General features: G+C 43.2%; 1 protein-coding gene across 1 annotated transcript in view; it reads right to left on the minus strand.

Annotated features, from left to right (window-relative positions):
* enpp6 (ectonucleotide pyrophosphatase/phosphodiesterase 6) overlaps window positions 1-25,243 on the minus strand; it is a 39,343-nt gene that overhangs the window by 516 nt on the left and 13,584 nt on the right. The window contains exons 2-8 of the mRNA XM_034133864.1: window positions 8,346-8,525; window positions 7,826-7,937; window positions 6,213-6,354; window positions 5,942-6,121; window positions 4,917-5,054; window positions 4,180-4,303; window positions 1-671 (exon numbers count right to left, since the gene is read on the minus strand). The exon at window positions 1-671 is cut by the window's left edge and continues 516 nt beyond it. Of these exons, the coding sequence (XP_033989755.1) occupies window positions 466-671; window positions 4,180-4,303; window positions 4,917-5,054; window positions 5,942-6,121; window positions 6,213-6,354; window positions 7,826-7,937; window positions 8,346-8,525 (1,082 nt within the window). The 3' untranslated portion in view covers window positions 1-465. The remainder of the gene's footprint in view (window positions 672-4,179; window positions 4,304-4,916; window positions 5,055-5,941; window positions 6,122-6,212; window positions 6,355-7,825; window positions 7,938-8,345; window positions 8,526-25,243) is intronic.

The following is a 25,243-nucleotide window of genomic DNA, read 5'->3' on the forward strand; positions in this document are numbered from 1 at the left end:
AGAATCACAGAGGGGACATTTACAGTGTTACAGCAGAGGGAGTGTTTATTTGACTCTATAATCTCCCCATAATTAGTTCCAAATAACAGTTCTTTCCAGGAAAGTATGCAGAAAATGATCAGGTAATCATTAGGATGCAATTTGGATCAGACATGGAGAGTTGGGGAGGGAGAGGACCTCCGAGTTTAGAATGGAAGTCCTCTCTGAGGTGTTGGAGGCATGTAAGGTTTTTCTTTTTTCCCAGTCCATTTCATTAGTTGGGATGTGGTTCTGGAAAACTTTAAAGGCCCTTTAAGGCTTCTTGGTCCTTAAAAATGCTCTAACCATATCAAAGATATTCAAGCCACTTTCTTTCCCCTCCCTTTGAGATGCATTAACCTCTACACGGTTTCATGTTCTAACTCTTTCTAGCAGATCATTTTCTAGCTACAATCAGATGCCATAAGCGCTGAACTGTTTAATGCCTTAGTTCCAAAGTGCAAGCAGTATTCCTAACAGCCCCATACAGCAAAGGGTCATGGGCTGGGATGGACCCTCAGAGCCGTTCAGGAAGTACTCCACCCGAGACCAGGACCCATTATTGGGCAACGGTTTCACTCCCAACGTCCAGCACATCACGTTGTAGACGTCCACCACCCGGATCGGAGCCGCTCGAACATTCCGCTTGAAGTCTGGGTGAAAGGAAGTAACCAGATTTATGTCAAATGAATATTATAATATAACAATTTACAACATTTCACTTTCCCACAAATAGACACACCGACAGGGCGGAGTCATTTCTCCTGCACAGTTCTGACCTGTGTTTTGGTCCAGTCTGCTACACTTTACTGAAGCATCTTTACAGCCTGCTTTAGGCAAGGCAAGTTCATTGATATAGCACCTGTGTAGGTGTAGCAGGAGATCAGAAATGTATTTTGGGCCTAAACCATTCAATGCTTTTTAAGCCAGCAGCAGTATTTGGAAATCAGTTCTTTGACACGCAGGAAGCCAGTGTAAAGACTTCAGAACTGGACTGATCCACTTTCTTAGTGTTAGTGAGGAACCAGTGTAAAGACTTCAGAACTGGACTGATCCACTTTCTTAGTGTTAGTGAGGAACCAGTGTAAAGACTTCAGAACTGGACTGATCCACTTTCTTAGTGTTAGTGAGGAACCAGTGTAAGGACTTCAGAACTGGACTGATCCACTTTCTTAGTGTTAGTGAGGAACCAGTGTAAGGACTTCAGAACTGGACTGATCCACTTTCTTAGTGTTAGTGAGGAACCAGTGTAAAGACTTCAGAACTGGACTGATCCACTTTCTTAGTGTTAGTGAGGAACCAGTGTAAAGACTTCAGAACTGGACTGATCCACTTTCTTAGTGTTAGTGAGGAACCAGTGTAAAGACTTCAGAACTGGACTGATCCACTTTCTTAGTGTTAGTGAGGAACCAGTGTAAAGACTTCAGAACTGGACTGATCCACTTTCTTAGTGTTAGTGAGGAACCAGTGTAAAGACTTCAGAACTGGACTGATCCACTTTCTTAGTGTTAGTGAGGAACCAGTGTAAAGACTTCAGAACTGGACTGATCCACTTTCTTAGTGTTAGTGAGGAACCAGTGTAAAGACATCAGAACTGGACTGATCCACTTTCTTAGTGTTAGTGAGGAACCAGTGTAAGGACTTCAGAACTGGACTGATCCACTTTCTTAGTGTTAGTGAGGAACCAGTGTAAAGACTTCAGAACTGGACTGATCCACTTTCTTAGTGTTAGTGAGGAACCAGTGTAAGGACTTCAGAACTGGACTGATCCACTTTCTTAGTGTTAGTGAGGAACCAGTGTAAGGACTTCAGAACTGGACTGATCCACTTTCTTAGTGTTAGTGAGGAACCAGTGTAAAGACTTCAGAACTGGACTGATCCACTTTCTTAGTGTTAGTGAGGAACCAGTGTAAAACTTCAGAACTGGACTGATCCACTTTCTTAGTGTTAGTGAGGAACCAGTGTAAAGACTTCAGAACTGGACTGATCCACTTTCTTAGTGTTAGTGAGGAACCAGTGTAAAGACTTCAGAACTGGACTGATCCACTTTCTTAGTGTTAGTGAGGAACCAGTGTAAAGACTTCAGAACTGGACTGATCCACTTTCTTAGTGTTAGTGAGGAACCAGTGTAAAGACTTCAGAACTGGACTGATCCACTTTCTTAGTGTTAGTGAGGAACCAGTGTAAAGACTTCAGAACTGGACTGATCCACTTTCTTAGTGTTAGTGAGGAACCAGTGTAAAGACTTCAGAACTGGACTGATCCACTTTCTTAGTGTTAGTGAGGAACCAGTGTAAAGACTTCAGAACTGGACTGATCCACTTTCTTAGTGTTAGTGAGGAACCAGTGTAAAGACTTCAGAACTGGACTGATCCACTTTCTTAGTGTTAGTGAGGAACCAGTGTAAAGACTTCAGAACTGGACTGATCCACTTTCTTAGTGTTAGTGAGGAACCAGTGTAAAGACTTCAGAACTGGACTGATCCACTTTCTTAGTGTTAGTGAGGAACCAGTGTAAAGACTTCAGAACTGGACTGATCCACTTTCTTAGTGTCAGTGAGGAACCAGTGTAAAGACTTCAGAACTGGACTAATCCACTTTATTAGTCTTAGTGAGGAACCAGTGTAAAGACTTCAGAACTGGACTGATCCACTTTCTTAGTGTTAGTGAGGAACCAGTGTAAAGACTTCAGAACTGGACTGATCCACTTTCTTAGTGTTAGTGAGGAACCAGTGTAAAGACTTCAGAACTGGACTGATCCACTTTCTTAGTGTTAGTGAGGAACCAGTGTAAAGACTTCAGAACTGGACTGATCCACTTTCTTAGTGTTAGTGAGGAACCAGTGTAAAGACTTCAGAACAGGACTGATCCACTTTCTTAGTGTTAGTGAGGAACCAGTGTAAAGACTTCAGAACTGGACTGATCCACTTTCTTAGTGTTAGTGAGGAACCAGTGTAAAGACTTCAGAACTGGACTGATCCACTTTCTTAGTGTCAGTGAGGAACCAGTGTAAAGACTTCAGAACTGGACTGATCCACTTTCTTAGTGTTAGTGAGGAACCAGTGTAAAGACTTCAGAACAGGACTGATCCACTTTCTTAGTGTTAGTGAGGAACCAGTGTAAAGACTTCAGAACTGGACTGATCCACTTTCTTAGTGTTAGTGAGGAACCAGTGTAAAGACTTCAGAACTGGACTGATCCACTTTCTTAGTGTCAGTGAGGAACCAGTGTAAAGACTTCAGAACTGGACTGATCCACTTTCTTAGTGTTAGTGAGGAACCAGTGTAAAGACTTCAGAACTGGACTGATCCACTTTCTTAGTGTTAGTGAGGAGCCAGTGTAAAGACTTCAGAACTGGACTGATCCACTTTCTTAGTGTTAGTGAGGAACCAGTGTAAAGACTTCAGAACTGGACTGATCTACTTTCTTAGTGTTAGTGAGGAACCAGTGTAAAGACTTCAGAACTGGACTGATCCACTTTCTTAGTGTCAGTGAGGAACCAGTGTAAAGACATCAGAACTGAACTGATCCACTTTCTTAGTGTTAGTGAGGACTCGAGCAGCAGCGTTCTGAATTAGCTGCAGCTTTCTAATAGATTTTTTAGTGAGACCTGTAAAGACACTATTACAGTAGTCCAGTCTACTGAAGATAAAAGCATGGACAAGTTTTTCCAAATCCTGCTTTGCTTCTTTAGGTGATAGTAGGCTGACTTAGTAACTGTTTTAATGTGACTGTTGAAACTCAGGTCAGAGTCCATGACTACACCTAGATTTCTGGCTCTATCTGTTGTTTTGAACATTGCAGACTGAAGCTCAGCGCTAACTTTTATTCGTTCTGCCTTGGCTCCAAAAATCATTACCTCAGTTTTATCTTTGTTTAATTGGAGAAAGTTCTGACACATCCAGTCATTGATTTGTTCAATGCACCTACTCAGTGTTTGAATTGGAGCATAGTCTCCTGGTGAAATGGTTATGTAAATGTTTAATCCGCATAGCTATGGTAACTTCTTTTGTTGTTTTATTATCTGAGCCAGTGGTAGCATGTAGATGTTAAAGAGAAGAGGCCCCAGAGGAGAGAAGTGTGTGCGTCAGCTTGAGAGAGCACAGGTCTGAAACAATCATAATAAAACATGCACTTATTGAACTATATAAATGTTTGTTACCAGGTCCTGAAGCCAAGAAAAAGCCTCTCATGTCGAGGAACTCATTGTCGTATCCATGCCAACCATTTTGCCATGCTGAGGCCTCCCCGGTGTCGTTTTTCCAGTACGGGAGCATGGCCTTGTTCTGAAGACACACAACAAGAACATCAACACAAACACCCATTCATACTGAAGAGAGAACAAAGTAGGGTCAGGTTTGGTGGACTTTTGACGGCTGCCACTAAATGGATCTTACTTTCCAAGGTCAACAAAGGACTCGCTTAAATGGGTCCACGAGGTTTCTCTTGTACACTAACAAAAGTAATGATCACATTTGTTGTTACTTTAATGCATTGTCGGTTAGAGCTCTAACCTGTGTTTAATGCATTTCCTTCCGCATAAAACATCTGCAAAGCTGTTTTTATTTATTCTAAATCCTTTGATTACATCCATGTTGACTAGCTTGCAGTCTTTCTCTTTCCCACCTGTAGATCAGTGGATCAGTGGAGCAGTGAGAAAACAGTGGATCATGCTACCAACCTACACTTGCATTAGATGAATAAGAAACAAAGGATGAAAAGTCTTGATAAACAGTGGATAAGCACGATGCAGCTCTTTTACTCCTTCAGACACGTCTCAACATGCTCTGTCCCCCCTCTCATCTTTGCATTCACCTCAAATGCAGTTTCTCCAATTAAAAAAATCCACAGGTGAAAAGAAGTGAGAACTTTTTCCAAGTGAAAAACAAGTGAAGTTACCTGAATGATGAACCAGCCCGGCTCAGCCACCAGGGTCAGGGGGGCGACGAACCTCCCTCCTTTGAAGTGGAAACGATCAGGGATCTCCTGTCTGCCATAGACTCGCATGTTGTGGACCTGAGACAATGCAGCATGCACCTGGCACATACATACACACGCACGCACACGCACGCGCACGCACACGCACACACACACACACACACACACACACACACACACACACACACACACACACACACACACACACACACACACACACACACACACAGTTAATGTATTTCTGATCTATTGAGGTTGGCTGCAGGAGTCTCTCCGAGGTTGGGGGAGGCAGTATCTATGAATATACACTTAATAGTCCTACAGAGGGGAAATGTACGTTCTGCATTTGATCATAGTGTTAGGAGCAGTGGGCTGCCACTATGTAAGGAACTGTGTCTTGCTCAGGGAAACCTCAGTAGCACTTGGTCTTTCGGGGGGTTATTATTTCTGAGTTGCTGAAATTAAGCAGTTCAAGTATCTCAGGGTCTTGTTCATGAGGGGAGGTGAGATGGAGCCGTCTGGCTTAAGGTGCTACCGAGGTGTCCCTGAGCAAGGCACGGTTCCTTACACTGCTCCTAACACTAGGATGGGTCAAATGCAGAGACCAGTGGGGGGGCAGTTGGGGGGTTGTGGCTCAGTCTGTAAGGACTAGGCCTTTGAACCGAAGGGTTGTCGGTTCATCTCCCTTCGGACCAAAAATACTGAGTGTGGACTGACTGCTGGAGAGGTGCCAGTTCACCTCCTTGGCTCTGCTGAGGTGCCCTTAAGCAGGTTCAAAATGCCAGGCAGCCTCTGGCACCTCTCTATAATGTATGTGTGCAGACTCTTTGGTAAAATGTATCCTCTACTTACAACGTCTCTGTTCACTGGACTCAGCAGCTCCTCTACCTGCAGCCCCCCCCCACAGGCCCTCTGCCAGCCCCTCACTACAGCTGTCATTAGAACATGGGCCCTGCCTGGCCCCTCAGCAGAGAACACAGCCTCACCTCTTGGTACATGTTATCTTGGGGCCACAGACTGACCACCGGCCCTCTGTCCATCATCTTAGCGATGGAGGACATGTTGATGTACTGGTCCAGCTCGATGACCTTCTCCATCCACTTGATCTTCGTCATACCGTGGTCAGAAAACAGGATGATGTTCAGCTGGTTCACCAGGTTCTTCTCCTGGAGGAACATCACAAGCAACAGACTCAGATGAAATGAGACTGCACGACGGGAGCTGTATTTGTGATTCAAATAGGAGGAAATGACTCACTTTTATTTTCCTGTTGAGGGTCTGAATAGCAAGATCCAGTTGTTGCACAGCTGTTCTGACCTGAGGAGAGTCTGGGCCGAAGTGATGGCCCTCCACATCGATTTTCTCATAATATATCGCTGTCATACCCGCCTGGCCTGACCTACACACACACACACACACACACACACACACACACACACACACACACACACACACACACTCTCTTTTACTTTACAATTTTATTTTTTTTATTTTGTTACATGATTGTAAAATCATATTGTTGCTGTCACATTAGAGCTATTGGATGACAGAACCTCTCCTCAGACAATCATTCACTCTGTCCTGCTGTAATTACTGAGGATTTCACAACACCAGCACTTTAGTAGAGCTTTGGCCAGACTGAATGTGTACTGGATAGAGTGAACGCACCTAACTGTCGTTTGACAGAGCCTACAGTACCGTCACGTTTTTTCATGGAGGCTAAGTATAGTTCCTCATGTCTCCCTATGTTTTCACAGACATGGCTGAAATATGTGTATCTCTAAACTCATGAACTCTCTTCTGTCGAGTTAGGCCTGTAAACACCAAGGGCTGATACTAAATGCTGTTTGTTAGGGTCACTCAAAATATAAGCATTGTCTAAACTGTAATAATCAAATGAATTATCATACTTATCTTAATGTATGAAGAGAACCCCAAAAATGCTGTTGAGAAAGGCTATGTCGCAAGCTTGTCATTTTAGTTATTGGTTGACAAATGATGAATGACATTGTTCTTAACTGACGCTTCAATCCCATAGACATGCCTTCAGGAGTCATTTGGGATTTTGAAAACTACTAGAACATTATATAAACACGATTATTTGTGGTTCATGTCCTTTAATGTAGATATGTTGCTGTTTATTGTTTTTCCACCTTTAACGTTTTTGAATGCCTTGAACAAACTGCTGCTACTGTAACTAAATCATTTACCAATTTGGGATCAATCAAGTATCTATCTATCTTTACACTGCTGAGGGGGGGGTCAAACTGCTGAGCCCCTGATTTGCAGATCAGCACCCTGAGCTACAGATTGTTGTAATGCTGGTGGGTAAAACAGAACATGAAGTTATGGTTTCACTTCAGATCTCTACGTCTGATGATTAAAACGTGTGGTTATAAAATGGCTGCCTTATGCTCAGGGCCGTCCCTGGCCAACTTGAGGCCCCACGCAAAGTTATATGATAACGCCCTCTGTTTCGCGAGCGTCGATGGGGGGGGGGGGGGTGCTAGTGGAGCCTCGCAGCGGCAAAACCATGCCGTGCCACACTAATTGCGCTGCTTAAGCGCATAGGTGCGCCGTATTTGCGGCTCAGTTGAGGCTCCCTCCGCAAGATGAGGCCCCCTCCGCAAGATGAGGCCCCCTCCGCGAGGTGAGGCCCCCTCCGCGAGGTGAGGCCCCACACAGTCTGCGTGATCTGGCTGTAGGGAGGGACGGCCCTGCTTATGCTACTTTTTCCAACTTAGAACACTTTTACTGGCATGGCGGTCAAGAGTCAAGCTGAGTGCGCTTTCATGTTTCATTCTGAAAGAAGTCATAGAAATAATCATTCTAAATAAGCAAGGAGTCACAAAGCATCATTTGGTGGTTACCTGATGACATTGAGAGCATTCTCTATAGAGTCTGTGAGGTTTTTCTCCGATGGATCGTAGACGTTTTTCTCACAGAATGATGGACGGACACTCAGGATCTCCACGTCGCAGCCTGAGGACAAGTGAGATCACTGTTATATTTACAAACTGCTTTTAGGGATAGTTGCCTTGCAAACAGTAGCACACTAAAGTTAGTTCTCACAACAACTTCAAACTTTCTCCAACGTTCACACATGTTTAGGCCATAGCAGAATAGTTGGATTCTGTGTGTAGTGATAAGTCTGTCAATTGGAACTATTAGAACCATTTTCTCAAAGCAGGCACAACTTTTAAAAGTAGAAGATGAAAACAATGCAGGAATGTATCTGTTAAGACAGAGAGCATGAGATGCACAACAGAAGAATGCAGCTGAACACTTTGTGTAGATATAAACTAGTAGGTCCTTTGCCTTTTCAGTTTGCAAAATGCCAATGTTCTGTCTCTTCATACAACTTGAGTTCAGGTTCATGTGTGTGCTCACCAGGCCAGTAGTACATGAACACCTTCTTTCCCAGCTTCTGCAGGGTGACCCACAGCGGCTCTGACCCGTCCCACCACAGAGGCATCAGGCTGTCGGGGTTTGTCCCAATCAAAAACTCCTTATTGGAGGATTCGTCCCACATGTAGTTTCCAGTCATCTGATGAATGTCACAGTGACGCCCTGAAAAAAATCATAGATGGATAGAGTTTCAAGAGCCTGATATATAAATGATCATTCCTCTGTGCGGTCCATTGCTTCTAAATCTGGTCAAACCACATGAGTTATCCACACTGTTGCACTGAGGAAAATGTCCCTTCAATACCATGAACATAATTCATAATAATAATAATAAGCTTTATTTGTATAGCACCTTTCATACAAGAAGTGCAGTCCAAAGTGCTTCACAGTAAACAGTTGACATCTCTTAATATGGAGCCTGCATTCTCAAACATAAATCCCCATGCATGCCTTTATCTTTTTTAATCATTTAGATTAAATTATAAATGTTTAATGACAAACATAACAAGAAAGAATGCAATACAGTAGAAAGACAATGCTCACACAAAAAGGATAAGGTGTGGGGAGGTATTACAGTGTTCAATTATGTATTTACATGCATGCAATACACTTGAATTACGATTGAGTTTTCTCCTTACTCCTGTTGGGTTCTCTAGATTAGACTCACAATACTCACCCCAGGCGGCAACATTGATGCCCAGAGTGAACACCATGGGTGCAATAGATTATTTTATTACAAAGGGGAGCTGCAGAGATGATTAGAGTTCAGGAATGACTTTATTGTAACTCATGACCTGTTATCTTCATTTTTCATAACTCTTGTTTTGTCTTGCTAGCTCTGTTATGACTACCAAAACTACAGAAGCAGGTCAACCGGTCGGACTGCTTACTAAAGCTCATGTCGACAGTTTATAATAACTCTCACTACCAGAAGGGTAGAAACTTGTCCACAGTGATATAAGGTCAAATGAAACAACCTTAGTTTAGTTAACCTAGAGACTGAATTTAAGTAACCTGTCAGTGTGCTACTAAGCTATTTAAACTAAAAAGGGCTCTATTATGCTTTTGGGGTTTTCCCTTTCCTGTAGTAGTGTGTTATTTAGGTTGTTGTGCATGGAACTAGTCTACAAAGGCTAAAATCTCAAAGTTCCTCTCCCACACCCCCCCCCTGCGCCAGAAACACCATTGGACTCCTTTGTTTACTTCTGTAACATAGCGATATTACTGCCGTCTAGACGTCTTGTGTCCTATTTGGGTTGCCGTATGTAGTTGTCCAATATGGCGGACCATCTCGCACATGCGCAATGCAAATCGGGTAGTGACAGTAAGTTCACGACGTGTGTTTTAGAGGGTTACATGATACACAAAAGATCAATTAAAGGAGACGTTATTTGGTCAGCCCGTATATCTCTTTCTGATTGAAATAAATAAAAAGTCACTAAGTTGTGTTTTCGTTTATGTGCTGAGGAAGGAGTGGACTTTATAAACCAAGAGAAAGAGTCTCGGTATTAATGTTTAACATTTAGCACTCAGGACTCTATGTCATAAACTTCTAACAGTCTTACATGAGATTAAACATTAACAAATACCAAGCTCATCTCATGACATTAATGTGTGTGTTCATATTAAGTTCACAACTTTATAGTAGTAATGGGTGCTATTTTACTTATATATATACGAACAAACAGCAGGTAAATATCACCTTTAATAAGTCAAGGATCATTTGAATTGACTAGAACTGGGACCGGACAGTTAACTCGGGGAAAAGTAAAGGTGGCGGTGTGTGTGTAATGACTAATAACAACTGGTGTACAGATGTGAGGATTATTTCTTCGGGCTGTTCCGCTCATGTGATTCGGCATCCGGTTGCGTGAAGTGCGCTGCTCGGCTGCGCACCGCGTCTCATTTGCTCCGCCCGTCTTGTGTTTTGTTTTTTGTTTGTTTGTTTTGGGCTAATTCTTTTCTAAACGTTGTTTGTCTGTATGAAACATCCTTTTTGAGAAACCATGCTTTTGATCCTGTGGATTACTTTTGCCTTCTGCGGACCATGTCTGGCCATACAACTTTTCAAAACACACCTGAGCCACAACACGAACAGGTATGGCGAGGAGCCCCGGCCTCTACGCTGCTACAGCCGTGAGGCTATGCTGGAGCTACAATGCGATCGGCCTCCTATACACCAAGCCACCTGTGCTCTTCGTTATTGGATGACATCCCTCGGGAGCTGCTTAGAAACATCAGGAAAAGAGACGAGGAAGGAGGGGAGGCGTTCGGAATCGCCTACGGCGGAGATTCAGCCGGCCACCACTTCCATCCATCATTCTGACAAATCTGCGCTCATTGAGCAACAAAGTGGACACACTAAGGATATACACAATGTACTGTCATGAATTTCGTGAGACCTCTTTACTATGTTTCACAGAAAGTTGGCTACAATCTACGATGCCTGAATCTCTCTTTGAAGTACCCGGATTCACCCTTGTTCGAGCAGACAGGGATGTGAACTCGGGGAAAACCGGAGGAGGCGGTATTTGTGTGTATATTAATGATCTGTGGTGCCGATCATAGTCAGTAAAATGTAAAACCTGTGATCCCAACGTAGAAATTCTCGGCATGACGTTAAGACCCTTCTATCTGCCTAGAGAATTCGGTGTATTTTACTGTTTGTTGTTTACGTGCCTCCCAGCGGCAGAGCGTCACTGGCGGCCGGCTCCATCGCTGACTGTGTTCACGAGCTGCAACTCAGCCACCCCGATGCACCGGCAATAGTGCTCGGGGACATGAACCAATGTCGCCTAGAGACTGTGTTACCTGGGTTCCAACAGTATGTTAAGGATCACACCAGAAAACACAATGTCCTGGACAAATGCTTCGTAAATGTTAAAGGAGCCTATGTGACTAAATGTAGACCACCAATACTGAACTCTGATCATAATGTTGTGAATATCATACCAGTGTATAAGACCAAACTGAAGAGAAGTAAACCGGAAAAGAAAGTAATAAGGACATGGACAAATGAAAGTAGGGAACAGTTGAAAGCCTGTTTGGATTGGACAGATTGGGACATTTTTCAGGAAGGTTCACGAGATGAAATAACTACTGTTACCAATGACTATATCAACTTCTGTGTAGAACTAGTTGTTCCCACTAAAGAAATACAAATCTATCCAAATAATAAATCTTATGTGACTAAGGACATTAAAACCGTTATAAATACCAGGAAAATAGCTTTCAAAAACAAAGACTATGGAGCACTTAAACAGACAGAGAAAGAACTGAAAGTCAAATTGAGGGAATCAAAGAGCACACAGAGAGCTTTTGGAAAATGCTTTTAAAGCCAAAAACCCCCAAAAGGTATGGGACACCATGAAAACCATGACAGGAATGTCATCCTCAGCTAAACCTATTGTGACGAACAATGAATTTTGTTTTGCTAATGAACTAAACACGTTCTTTACCCGTTTCGAGTCACTGGATAATTCTGCAAAGTGCACTGAAATGCTCGAAACCATAATACCTGCTTCCTCTGACAAAATGACCATCAGTGTCGAAGAGGTCAGAAAAACATTTCAGTACACCAACACCAAGAAAGCGGCTGGGCCAGATGGGTGCAGCGGTTTTCTGCTGAAAAACGTTGCTACTGAGCTGGCTCCAGTGTGGCAACCCATCTTTCAGGCTTCTATTGACACGCACACCATCCCTCTGTCATGGAAAACTTCACACATCAAACCGCTGCCCAGAATTCCATGCCCAAAAGAACATAAGGACTACAGACCAATAGCCCTCACATCAGTGATTATGAAATCACTAGAAAGAATTCTGCTCCGATTTCTTATCAGTACAACACAAGACAATCTTGATCCATACCAATGGAGGGGGTTAAGAGCTCGACGAAAACACTCGTGAAAAGTGATGTTTAAAACTCAGTTAATGGGGCTCATTCACTGGCGCTTCCACAAACAACAACCAACATAATTATTACATTCAAATGAAGTACATTATTCAAGTTTACATTAACTTTGGATAATAACACGGGAGAAATGAGCGGAAGCGCTCTCTTTTCCTCTCTCCCCCTCTCTCTCTCCTGACAGCCTGTCAGTATCTCATGCAGCTCACTGATCCAGTAATGAGTGACAGTGAAGAATACATATATGTATAACTAGTTCCAAAGGTAGATAAAATAGCTAAGTGTGTTAGGTCTAACTCTTGTGTGTTTTGCTCCTCTCACCGGTCCGTCACAGCGGGTGGAGCTGCAGGATTTCTGCTTCACACACGTTGCAAACCGCTATTTTATTGTCATTTTCGGACACCGTAAAATACTGCCAGACTGGTGAAGCCATTTTGGCGAGCTTGTTTAGCCGCACACAGAGAAAAGTGTCATGTATGTTACGTCTCGCGATCGGCCTTTTTAGAGAGCACTGATCGATCGGCAGAGAGTGAGTATCGGCCGATATCGATCGCCACGCAAAAACTGCGGCATTTTTACAGCTCCTTATGGGTACTGCAATTTGTGAAGTGCTTTCCTCTGTGGTGAAACTATCAGCACTGCATTACGGAGGAAAGCGGAAGAAAGTCGCCTGGAGTTAAAGAGAGCGGGGCTGCGTTGCGTGCATGGCTTCCTTCTGCAGGTAACGGGGAGACGCGCTCTGGTCTCGTTCAGGATCCGAAAATAAAATAAATATTTTGTACACTTATTCCACTTATTCCTAGTGTGCCACTGGTTACGGTGCCGCGTGCCATTGGTGGCACGCGTGCCAGGGGTTGCCGACCCCTGGTCTAGAGGCAAGAGCTTCGGAGCTATGACGCGGCGTCGCTTACGTCTCTCTTACGTCGAGGCGTGCAGGAAACTAAACCCACCTCCCCTGAACATGGGTCGACTGAAGAGTCTCGTCATGCCTGCCTACAAGCAGTAGCGCTGAGCAAAGTGACTAGAAGGTAACCACACACAAAAAAACACACTTTATAAAGTCAGGCAACACTAACCAGGCTTCGTGTGATTCTGTTTATTTGTACCTTACTTTGACCATCCGTTCGCTGTTATTGATCATTGTGGAGAGCAGGCAGACGTTTTGTTTGTTATTATAGCAGCTATCGGATGGAATCAATACATGGGCTGCACAGGTTGTCATGTCCGACTATCACAAGTAGAATCATAATGAAAAATACGTCGGTAAAAAGTGCCTGTAGAAAACTGCTTAGCAAGTAGTCAGTTTAGCTTCGGTTGCTATGCTAACATCACCCATGTTATACCAGAGAAACTTTCATAACAGCGTTGTGATGCCAAACAGCGTCAATTCAGACTGACACACATTCACTTAAGGGGAACTGGGGATATGTATCAGCTGCTTGTGTGACAGTCAGACAGTGAATACTTTAGAGCCGTGTGAGCTAACCCGGAGCTAACGGGAGAATACACTCCCGTGGAAGAGCAGCAGCACTGCAGCGGTCGGTAAATGCCGCTGAAACACATTAATAAACAATGAACCACGGCACTCTGGAGAAAAGTATAAGGTTGGAGAAGTCGTTATTTAATTTAATCTGGCTTCGTATGATTAAAAGCAACACGATCATCGACCTGACGCAGTCCCCCGTTGTTGTTGTTGTTGTGAGCTCCGTTGGGGAGAAAATCAGCGATGTAAACAGTGACGTCATGACGCAGCAGCGGCAGCTCTGGGCGGTGTGAACAGAGCGGGAGCTGAAAAGGGAAACCGGAGCTGAACCAGAAAAGCTCTAGCTTGGAGCTAGAAAGGGAAAAGCGCTGGTGTGAAAGCCGCATATGAAGTGTTTTGCTCAAAATACCAAACAGATCACCCATTCTAGCCATGCCTCATATCCCTCTATTTCAGCCCTGTTACTAAAGTGCTGATTCTGGGTCCGTAGCTTTAAAAAAAAAAAACACCTGAGTATCTACCCGGATACTCAGCTAAATGCTGCCATGATTAAACGCCATGTTATGTTCAAAACCACATCAAGGATTATTTCTGAAATAGTTTGGAGCTCAAATGGTTTTTTCTTGCGGTTTACCACAAAGTGAGTTCCTTTTTTGATTTCCTACTTTTTTACACATACTCTCTCTCCAGTACAGGTTAGCTCTGAGTGTTAGTGATGCTTGCTAATGTAAACAAAGACTATATTATGTCCAAAACAGTCGCGCATTGTTTCTGATAGTGACGTTTCTGATAGGGCCGTGGGCGTAAAGCCAGCCCACATTTCCGATATTACGTCATATCGGACGCAAATCTGGATCAGCTCCGTTGTACCCCCGTTTTTAGAGATGTGGGTACGGAGGAAAAGAGAGAGGGTTTAATTTTTTGCAAATATTGTACACCTTGTGAGTTCTCTGACACACCGGGGACACATATTTATGTATAAAATACATTAAAAAGTGCATTATGCATGATAGGAGACCTTTAAAATACTCACAGAACATTTAAATCACATAGTTAGTGCAAATTCACATTGTGATTACACATAGAATTAATGGCAGCAAATAATAATAATAATAATAATAATAATAATACAACATCAACTGACAGGTTAAAGTGCATCAGAGTGCAGCAGAGAGCAGGAGTTTGCTTCCTAAAAGGCTCATTTGTACAGATATGTTTTGAACTTTTTTAAGGACTTCAACCGAGCAGGCTTCCCTGATGTCTACAGGGATTTTGTTCCATAACTTTCGGGCATGATTAATTAGAGCTGCATCACCAATCTTTTTGCTGCTGTTTCTGGGAACATCCAACAAACCAGCAGCAGAGGATCGCAGTGTTCTTCACGGCTTGTAGCTGACCATGGAGTTAGCAATGTAGCTTGGGCCATAGCCCCCTCAGTTTAATTTCAGCCTCCTCTGTTAAGCTTCATGTCTCTGTAACGCTCACTTGTGGACTGTGTAGGCTACCTGGCTGAGGTGCTTAGGAAATAGTGAGACACGTCACTCAGGTCGGTTACCAACTGCTGGCTTTTCGAGGTAATAAATACAACTTTTGGCCTAATTTCATTTTCCCATTGTAGCCAATCCACAGACAGAAGAGACACGACAGCAGAGGGAGAGAGAGATGTAGAGAAAGAAAGAGATGCTAGTTTAGAACAGAACTGCTGTATTTTCTAAAAATTCCTCATCACTTCAGTCTAAGCCTCTATCAGGAAATTACAAATGTGAGGTGCTTTTATATAAAGTCAGATCACAGTTTTGAGAGAAGACAAGGAAGGAGACATAATAATAAAAACTAAATAATAATAATATCAACAAAAATAATAATGATAATAAGACAATAAATAAACAACTCAGGGGTCATTTATAAAGGCAATGTGGAGGAGCAACAGGAAATTATAAAAAGCCCTTTTTTTTTAATGCTGATCCAATGGTGGGCAACACTCAGACCCTCAGGGGTTTGCTCCTCCTGGTCAGCTGTGTTCACCTAGGTTTCTTTGTTTATGTTTTTTCCCTTTTGTAGCACCTATTTGCTAAAGTGCACCAACCTTAGACCATAATAATAATACAGTTAATGCATGATGACATATCTGTATTATCTATCTGCTTGTTATGGATGGCACACGGGTAAGAAGCTGCGGTGACTGAGTCAGAACTGGAGGATCTAGGAAGGATCAGTAGTTTGGTTTGCTACTGCAACAGATCATTTTCCTGTGAGGTGTTCTTAAAGCTCCGTCAGATCATTGAGAGATGGACTAACACGTCAATGCTTTTCATTTAAATATAGGTTAGGGCAAACAAAAAGAGCAGCAAGCAGGACTGGCTACACAGTAGTGACTCCACTGGATGTGTTGAGGTAGGTGTGTGTCACCAGCCAGTCACACTCTTAACAGTGTGCAGTGTGTTCATCTGAAACACACACATCAGCACATCATCGGGGGGAGCTCCAGAACTCACATCCTGTTGGCTATGATGGGCTGTTGTTTATAGAGCTTACTAAGAGAGGGGACTGCAACACAAAGGCATGCATCCCAGACTGACACACACACACACACACACACACACACACACACACACACACACACACACACACACACACACACACACACACACACACACACACACACACACACACACACACACACACACACACACACACACACACACACACACACACACACACACACACACACACACACACACACACACACACACACACACACACACACACACATGTTTTTCCCAAAGACTTGTGTGTCCCAAATAACATACATCCCGGTACAATTATTCTCGGTACTTTGGGATTTTGCTGCTTGCTCAACTTGGCTTAACTGTTAAAACGTTATAGTTCGTTTTTCTACCTAGGTTGTGTAGAAATGGTATGAAAACATCTTGCACCTCTGTCATTAGGTATCTTTACTGTTTAAACTGGAAGACAAGTCTGGACCTGGTTTAGAGTGTGCAGTGTGTTCATCTGAAACACACACATCAGCACATCATTTCTACCTAGGTTGTGTAGAAAATGTCTTGCAGAGAAAAAGAGCAGCGGCACTACACAACCGTCTCTGTCATTAGGTATCTTTACTGTTTAAACTGGAAGACAAGTCTAGACCTCTAGGCCTTCTTACTGGGAAGAGACGTTATGACCACATCACACCCGTTTTGGCAGACCTTCATTGGCTTCCTGTCAGTTACAGGATCCAGTTCAAGTACTTACTTGTTGTTTTTAAATCATTGCATGGACTGGCACCACATTACCTGTCTGAGTTGTTGCACCGCCATGCTCCAGCTAGAGCATTGCGATCAGCTCAGCAGAATATGTTGGTGGTTCCTCGGTGCAGGAAAAAAACCCGAGGTGACAGGGCTTTCAGTGTTGCAGCTCCCAGACTGTGGAACAGCCTCCCAGTACATATCCGGACTGCTGAGTCTATTGAACTTTTTAAATCTCAGCTAAAAACTCACCTCTTTGCACTGGCTTTTAATACGATTTGAACATTACATTTTTACATTTGTATGTGTTTTCTTAAATATTTTTCTAGTTATTGTGCTTTTTATCATGTTTTTAATTATTGTTTTATTATTGTACTCCCATTGTGTTATTTAATATTTATTGCCTGTACAGCACTTTGGTCAACTGAAGGTTGTTTTAAATGTGCTATATAAATAAATAAAGATTGAGATTGAGATTGAGACCTGGTTTAGAGTATCTGATAATATCTGATTGTTAATGACTCAGCAGGTTCACAGTGTGGTCGACCGTTAGAGAGCATCACGTCATAGTGTGCAGAGACTGCTGTTCACACCGCTGGACACGGCATAGGGGGCAATAAGGGGATCAGTGACTTGCAAAGGACACTTAGACATGTTGACTGCAGGGGCCGGGGATTGAACTACCAGCTTTCCGATTTCCGACTTCAGTGTAACTCTTGGTTTTCAGTCCTGCAACTTAAAGCACAGGAGAGTAAAACTGACTCCTTCATAGAAGTGAACAAGGAAGGCAACACAAACACATTTGACTACTTACAAGGACGAACAACGAGTGGAATGTGTGGGGGGGGGGGGACAACAGCTGAACGTTTTGTCCATCCTCATACAGGGCTTCTGAAGCATCCTTATGTAATATAATAGTAGATGCCATCGCATCCCAGCTCCTGAAGAACGGCCGCTTCCCGGACGCAGACAAAGACTTCGCCCGACTGACATCGCGCAAGGTGTCTTCCATCTTGGGAGCGGACAGTGTTGATTCCAACCTCTCGGGAGACTTTACAGCAGATTAACTCAGTGAGGCCATAAGTAAGCTCAAGCCGGGCAAATCTCCGGGCCGCGACAACATCCACCCGGAGTTCGTCACCCACCAGAGCACAACAACATCTGGCTGGCTCTGTGCACTCTTCTCGTCGTGCTACCAGAGGTCAAAGCTCCCAAAGACCTGGCGCCGCACCTCCGTCATAGCTCTGCCGAAGCCAAATAAACCTGCGGAAGACCCCAAGTCATACAGACCCATCTCGCTGCTCTGTGTCCCATTCAAGATCTTGGAGAGGATGATCCATAGCCGCATCGAGCCAGTGGTGGACTCACAGCTTCCACAGGAACAAGCTGGTTTTCGTCGTGGAAGGTCAACAGTACACCAGGTAACACTACTCTCTCAGGACATCGAAGACAGCTTCCAGGACAATGAGAAAGCTGGGGTAGTGTACCTGGACCTGACTGCCGCATACGACACTGTCTGGCACCGTGGACTCTACCTGAAGCTGTTGAGGACAATACCAGACCGGCATATGGTTAAGTTAATCATGGAGACGCTTACCAACCGCAGCTTTGTCCTCCAGACCAGCAATGGCCAACGCAGCAGGCTCAGAAGACTGAGGAACGGTGTTCCGCAGGGGTCGGTTCTCTCGCCGATGCTGTTCAACATATATGTACACGACCTACCTGACACATCATCCAGAAAGTACGGCTATGGAGACGATCTAGCCATCATGCTGAGATGACCAACATGGAAGGCAATGGAAGATGGCCTTAACGACGACATGGGCACCCTGGTAGCATACTTTCAAAGGTGGCGTCTACAGCTCAACATCGGAAAGACAGTAGCAGCGGCATACCATCTTAGCACCAGATAAGCTAGGAGGGAACTTGAGGTGCGCGTCAATAAAAAACGTCTGGAGGTCCAGCAAGCCCCGAAGTACCTCGGTGTGAGTCTGGATCGGACACTGTCCTTCAAACAACACCTTGAAGAAGTCAAGGCCAAGGTAACATCAAGGGTCGCGCTGATCCGCCGCATCACTAGAAAAACCTAGGGAGCCTCCGCTAAGACGCTGCGATTATCAACCCAAGCCCTGGTCGGAATACTGCGCCCCAGCCTGGAGCAGAAGCCCTCATGCAAGTAAGGTTGACGTGGTCATCAACAACGCCCTCCGGATTATAACTGGATGCCTGAAGCCTACCCTTGTGTCCCTCTTGCCAGTCCTCGCGGGAATAGCTCGGGCCGGCCTCCGACGGGAGGCTGCCACCCTCGCCCTGGCCAGGAAAGCTCAAAAGCATGACTGGCACGTCCTGCATAACACGACAACGAGAGCAGCCCCTCTAAGTAGGCTCAAGTCCCGCCTCCCCTACAACAAGGCAGCACAAGAGATGCTCAATTCCACCTCTGAGGACCTCTCCAGAGATGCATGGTTGGCGGCTGCTTGGAAGCAGGAGTGGGAGATAGCCGGGCCCTCCTGCATACATCGCTACATCTGGGACCCAGGAGATGGCGCCATAGGAGGAAACGACCTACTACGCCGGCAATGGACCACACTAAACCGTCTACGAACTGGGGTCGGTCGCTTCAAAACATCGATGAAGAAGTGGGGCCTGGCAGACAGTGCTGCATGCAAGTGCGGTGACCCTGAACAGACTGCCGAACACATAATCACCACCTGCCGTTTATATAGACCACCCACGGAAGCCAGCCTCTTCGACTTAGGACCAGAGATGCGGGCATGGCTACACGACACCGAGTTGGACCTCTGACGTTACACGAAAGAAGAAGTAATATAATAGAATGAGATGAATTGATGCATGAAATTAAATTAATTTGTTAACTGTTCAGGAGCAACCCGATCTCCAATCACTGCTCAGTCTATATTATATCCAGCCAAAACCTCCAGCCACCGTTTGTCTCCATTCTCCAGTCACAGTTTGAATCAAACTCCCTATCAATATCAAGACAGATGTGGCCTGAAAGCTCATCTCTTACACAAGTCCCTTATCTATTCTCTAGCATAATCACATTTATAGTGGATTGTAAAGGCCTCAGAGTACAATCTGCCATCTTTATACTTCTACAACCCTACATTAATGTGTATCTTGCCTAGTGAATCATTAATGCTCAACACAGAGACAGTTCCTCTGAAATGGTAGAAGAGACTCCTCAGACATGGTCCCTGAATAGCTCTGGGCAGCATTACCACCACAGTGACAAACACCCAAAAAACATTTGAACTCCATAACATAACGGAGAACACACAAAGGATAACTGAGTTTTGATTTCTAATTATTTACATTCATGATGAAAATGTTGCTCCTTGATGTTGAAAGAGCAAAGTTTTTAAATAGAGTTGGTTAGATAGAGAACAGAGATGCTGTCATATTTCAAGGGAAATGATACTGAATTCATGCTAAAACAAGTTTCATTGGAAGAACATTAAGAAAGAATTGTGGTTTCGAAGGTTTTTATTTATTTCGATTATTTTTTACATTGTAGATTAATACCGAAGACATCAAAACTATGAAAAAACATAATATGGAATGTTGTGGCAAACACAAAGGTGTTAAACAAACCAGTATATGATTTATATTTTATATTTTTCAGAGTAGCCTGCAACCTTGGGCTGCTGTGCTATCTTTGTCTCCCTGTCCCTGCCTGTTGGCGTCAGTTGATAGAGGTGTTATGGTTCTATGTTCCTGCCTGTTGGCGTCAGCTGATAGAGGTGTTATGGTTCCATGTTCCTGCCTGTTGGCGTCAGCTGATAGAGGTGTTATGGTTCTATGCTCCTGCCTGTTGGCGTCAGCTGATAGAGGTGTTATGGTTCTATGCTCCTGCCTGTTGGCGTCAGCTGATAGAGGTGTTCTGGTTCTATGCTCCTGCCTGTTGGCGTCAGCTGATAGAGGTGTTATGGTTCTATGCTCCTGCCTGTTGGCGTCAGCTGATAGAGGTGTTATGGTTCTATGTTCCTGCCTGTTGGCGTCAGCTGATAGAGGTGTTATGGTTCTATGCTCCTGCCTGTTGGCGTCAGCTGATAGAGGTGTTATGGTTCTATGCTCCTGCCTGTTGGCGTCAGCTGATAGAGGTGTTATAGTGCTTTATCTTGCAATGCACAATGTTGATTATTCTTTCAGAACTAGCTAAATACATGGGTAAAGGTTCTACTTGAGCCCAATTTGAATACCATAAAGGAAGTATTAAAGCCAGCTCAAGCTAAATGTCAAATGTACTTAATTAATGTACAGTTGTTTTGATTTATTTTATTTTATTTGAGTTGTACATATTTCAAAACGCGAAGTGTAATAACTGCAGTTGCCTCCCTGTCACTGAGAATGACAAAGATCCTCAGTGAAGCACAAGCCCATGTTTCTCACTACATTGTAAGTACAACTTATTAAAAAGATCAGTTCAATGCAACTAATGTCGTCTTAGCGTTATTGCATGATGTTAAAATTGGTTTGCCATGAATTTAGTGATGGATGGTAAACATTTGAAATGTAGCATTTAAGTGTTTCTCAGTTACAAGGTTGTTGTTTTAATAAATCAGACACTGATGGTGCAGCGCTGTACTGTACCTCTTTATATGGGCTTTTTGTCCCTAACAAATCGTTTTTGCGCTGATCAGGGGGTACTTGGCTGACATTTTTTTTCAAAGGGGGTACATTATTGAAAAAAGTTTGAGAACCACTGGGTTGGAGATTGCTAAAATGCTCTGTCATTTGTCTTCATTACAGATGGGGCATCTTATTTTGGATGCCAGCATACAGCTTCCTGCCTACTGCCAGCCAGTTACCTGCCTAAGACCTGCCAAAGACCAGTATCCAGGAATGTTAGGCCCTCCCACTATTCTCCAATTTCAGGGTTTAACCAGGAGATGGCGCTATATATTAAATAACTATGGCCAAACTAAGACTTAGTTTTTTTAATGCCCCAAGAGCAATAACATCTTGTCACAAGCTTTTTGGAAGAAAAAGACTGACCCAAGAGACCTGTAGTTGACTAATTACAGGCCTCAATAAAGTTCTGCCATTGGTTGTGAAAAACAACGGTGGACATAGTGGAAAGTGAAATTGACATTGTCGAATTTAATAAAAATACAAAATAATGTATCTGTGTACGTGTTTTACTATGTGATCTGCATGCACTTATCAAACATCTAATTAAAGAATGGTAGCTGTACCTCTCAAACAACCTAAACTAGTTATAAATGTTTATTTTAAATAAAGTCTTTATGACTCGGAATATGAACTAGAAAATGCATTTCCTGCAGAAAATGCGTGCGAATGCTGTAAACTGTGAACATTTGTGGCTGAATTTAGCTGAAAAAGCTGAATATGTTATTAGCTGAATGGTAGCTGCTTTTAGCTACAAAAATGCAGAAAAAGCTTAATATTTAAAAGAAAAGGTTTAAAAAAACATGTATAGCCTTGATGTAATGAAATAGCTGAATAATGTAATAGTTGAATGGTTTCTGCAGCTAAAAATAGGCTGAAGGAGTTAAATATCAGATGTAAGTAGTAGTGAATGAATTTGTATTAAGATGAGAAAAGAAAGTAAAAAGGCTTGGGAAAGCAGCAGAATATTTGAACTGCAAACTTTTGAACTAACTTGATGGTGAATTATCTGTCGCCATGGCAACGGCATTTGATGACACCCCATAATACGCTTAGATGTGTTGATGGCTGCATCGTTACCAAACCTGTGAAGTTTTGGGCCATTTCGATCATTTTCACTGAAGTTATGAGAAAACCGTGTTTCATGGTGAGCATTGTGTTGCCATGGCAACGGCATTTGAAGAAATCTCAAAACTGTCCCGTAGATGTCTTCACGGCTGGACTGTTAGCACACATGTGAAGTTTGAGCACTTTTTGAACATTTTCATAGGAGTAATACATTACATTAGGAGGTTACATTACTCTCTCTCTTCTCTTGATCACCCTCTCAATCTTCTATCGCCCTCTCTCTCTTCTCTTAATCGCCCTCTCTCTCTTCTCTTGCTCGCCCTCTCTCTCTTCTCTTGATCGCCCTCTCTCTTCTCTTGATCGCCCTCTCTCTCTCCTCTTGATCGCCCTCTCTCTCTCCTCTTGATCGCCCTCTCTCTCTTCTCTTGATCGCCCTCTCTCTCTTCTCTTGATCGCCCTCTCTCTCTTCTCTCTCTCTTCTCTTGCTCGCCCTCTCTCTCTCCTCTTGATCGCCCTCTCTCTCTCTTCTCTTGATCGCCCTCTCTCTCTCTTCTCTTGATCGCCCTCTCTCTCTCCTCTTGATCGCCCTCTCTCTCTCCTCTTGATCGCCCTCTCTCTCTCCTCTTGATCGCCCTCTCCCTCTCCTCTTGATCGCCCTCTCTCTCTCCTCTTGATCGCCCACTCTCTCTCCTCTTGATCGCCCTCTCTCTCCTTTTGATCGCCCTCTCTCTCTCCTCTTGATCGCCCACTCTCTCTCCTCTTGATCGCCCTCTCTCTCTCCTCTTGATTGCCCTCTCTCTCTCCTCTTGATCGCCCTCTCTCTTCTCTTGATCACCCTATCACTCTTCTATCACCCTCTCTCACTTCTCTTGATCGCCCTCTCTTCTCTTGATGTGTCTGTGTGTGTGTGTGTGTGTGTGTGTGTGTGTGTGTGTGTGTGTGTGTGTGTGTGTGTGTGTGTGTGTGTGAGAATTGTTACAGCTCAAATGCATTGCAATGACTTCCATGTTATAAAAAGACTTTAAAAAGCTGATTGTTTTAAAAAGTATAACATATTTTGAAAAAGTTGAAAGTTTCCCATCATGTGTTGAAAAGGCGGAATAGTTTGATATTTGAATGGTTCCTGCAGCTGAAATTAGGCTCAAGGAGTTAAATAAAGATATTAAATGTAAGTAGTAGTGAATGAATGTTTACAAACACCTGTGTGTGTAAACCCAGAGATGAAAGGTTACCATGGTGACGACTTATGACGATTTCCCAACTGCAGCACTGAGTCCCATTAAGAATGCATTGAGGATTATATCTGACAATTTTGCCACCTGTTAAAAAACTATGGCTCCTATCAAAAAATTACCTGACCGTGAGCATCAGGGAACCCCAATGAACTGATATATGTTGTTTTTTTTGGTTTTGTGTGTAAAATGTGGAGATGCGAGCAGTTTGTCTAAAGTGTACTTCTCTCTGTTCTGAAGAAAGTTCCGGAAAGATTTAACATGGGAATCAATTGGGAGCTAGGTGGACTTTTTGTCTCTTCCTGCCCTCAAGAGGCATTTTGATTAATATTTCTTCTTAATTTTTTTTAATTTTCCAACCTAGGAGAGGTTTTCCTACGTTTTTCATGAAAAAATATGTCTGAGGAGTGTAGGGTTTGGGAATTATGGCAAGTTTAAAACATTTTTTGGGGAGCACTGCTGCACTCTGTTTTGAGATCAAAGCACTCTAGACTTAACGAGCTGCTCCATCCACACTAATGTTAAAATCTGAAAAAGGCCTCTCTACCAAGCTCCAAACTAAGTTAAATATCTCAAAAAGTTTAAAAGATATGAAGAATCTGAATAACAAGTTTTATAGCTGAAAGTATTGTGATCATTTGAAAGTTAGAATGAAGTGTCTAGCTGAAATTATCAGGAAGGAGAAGCATTTGGCGCAAAGTGTAGGAAAAGAGGATTTTAAGGCATCTCCCATTGACTTCAATGTTAAAAAAAAGAGTTTAAAAAGCTGAATATTTAAAAAAGTATAAAATATTTTTAAAAAGTTGAAGGTTTCCCATCGATTCCTGAACAGGCTGAATAGTTTGATATTTGAATGGTTTCTGTAGTTGAAAGTAAGCTGACGTTATGGAGAGCCAAAGTATTGGTGAAATAAGGGGAAGAATAAAGAAATTGAAGTACTATAGTGGAATGCTGTGGCACAGCATTCGCACTAATAAAGAATTGAAGTACTATAGTGGAATGCTGTGGCACAGCATTCGCACTAATAATATGGGTCCGTTACAGTTTGTTTTCATCTGATTTCAAATAAACAAAGTCTTGGCTTTCAGAATATTAAACTTGTTTCGGCAAATTTAGATGATAAATACAACTATGAAGCTTGTAACGGCATAATTACTTAAGCGGAGAACGGAGTAAGTAAACGTTACAGCAGGCATAACAACAGCCGGTGTTTATTTTATTATAATATATAGTCGTTTTATTATATAACTATATATGTAGTTTTATAATAATATATAGTTTTATTATAA

This window comes from Trematomus bernacchii, unplaced genomic scaffold (genome assembly GCF_902827165.1).
Source record: "Trematomus bernacchii unplaced genomic scaffold, fTreBer1.1, whole genome shotgun sequence".
NCBI classification, from domain to species: Eukaryota; Metazoa; Chordata; class Actinopteri; order Perciformes; family Nototheniidae; genus Trematomus; species Trematomus bernacchii.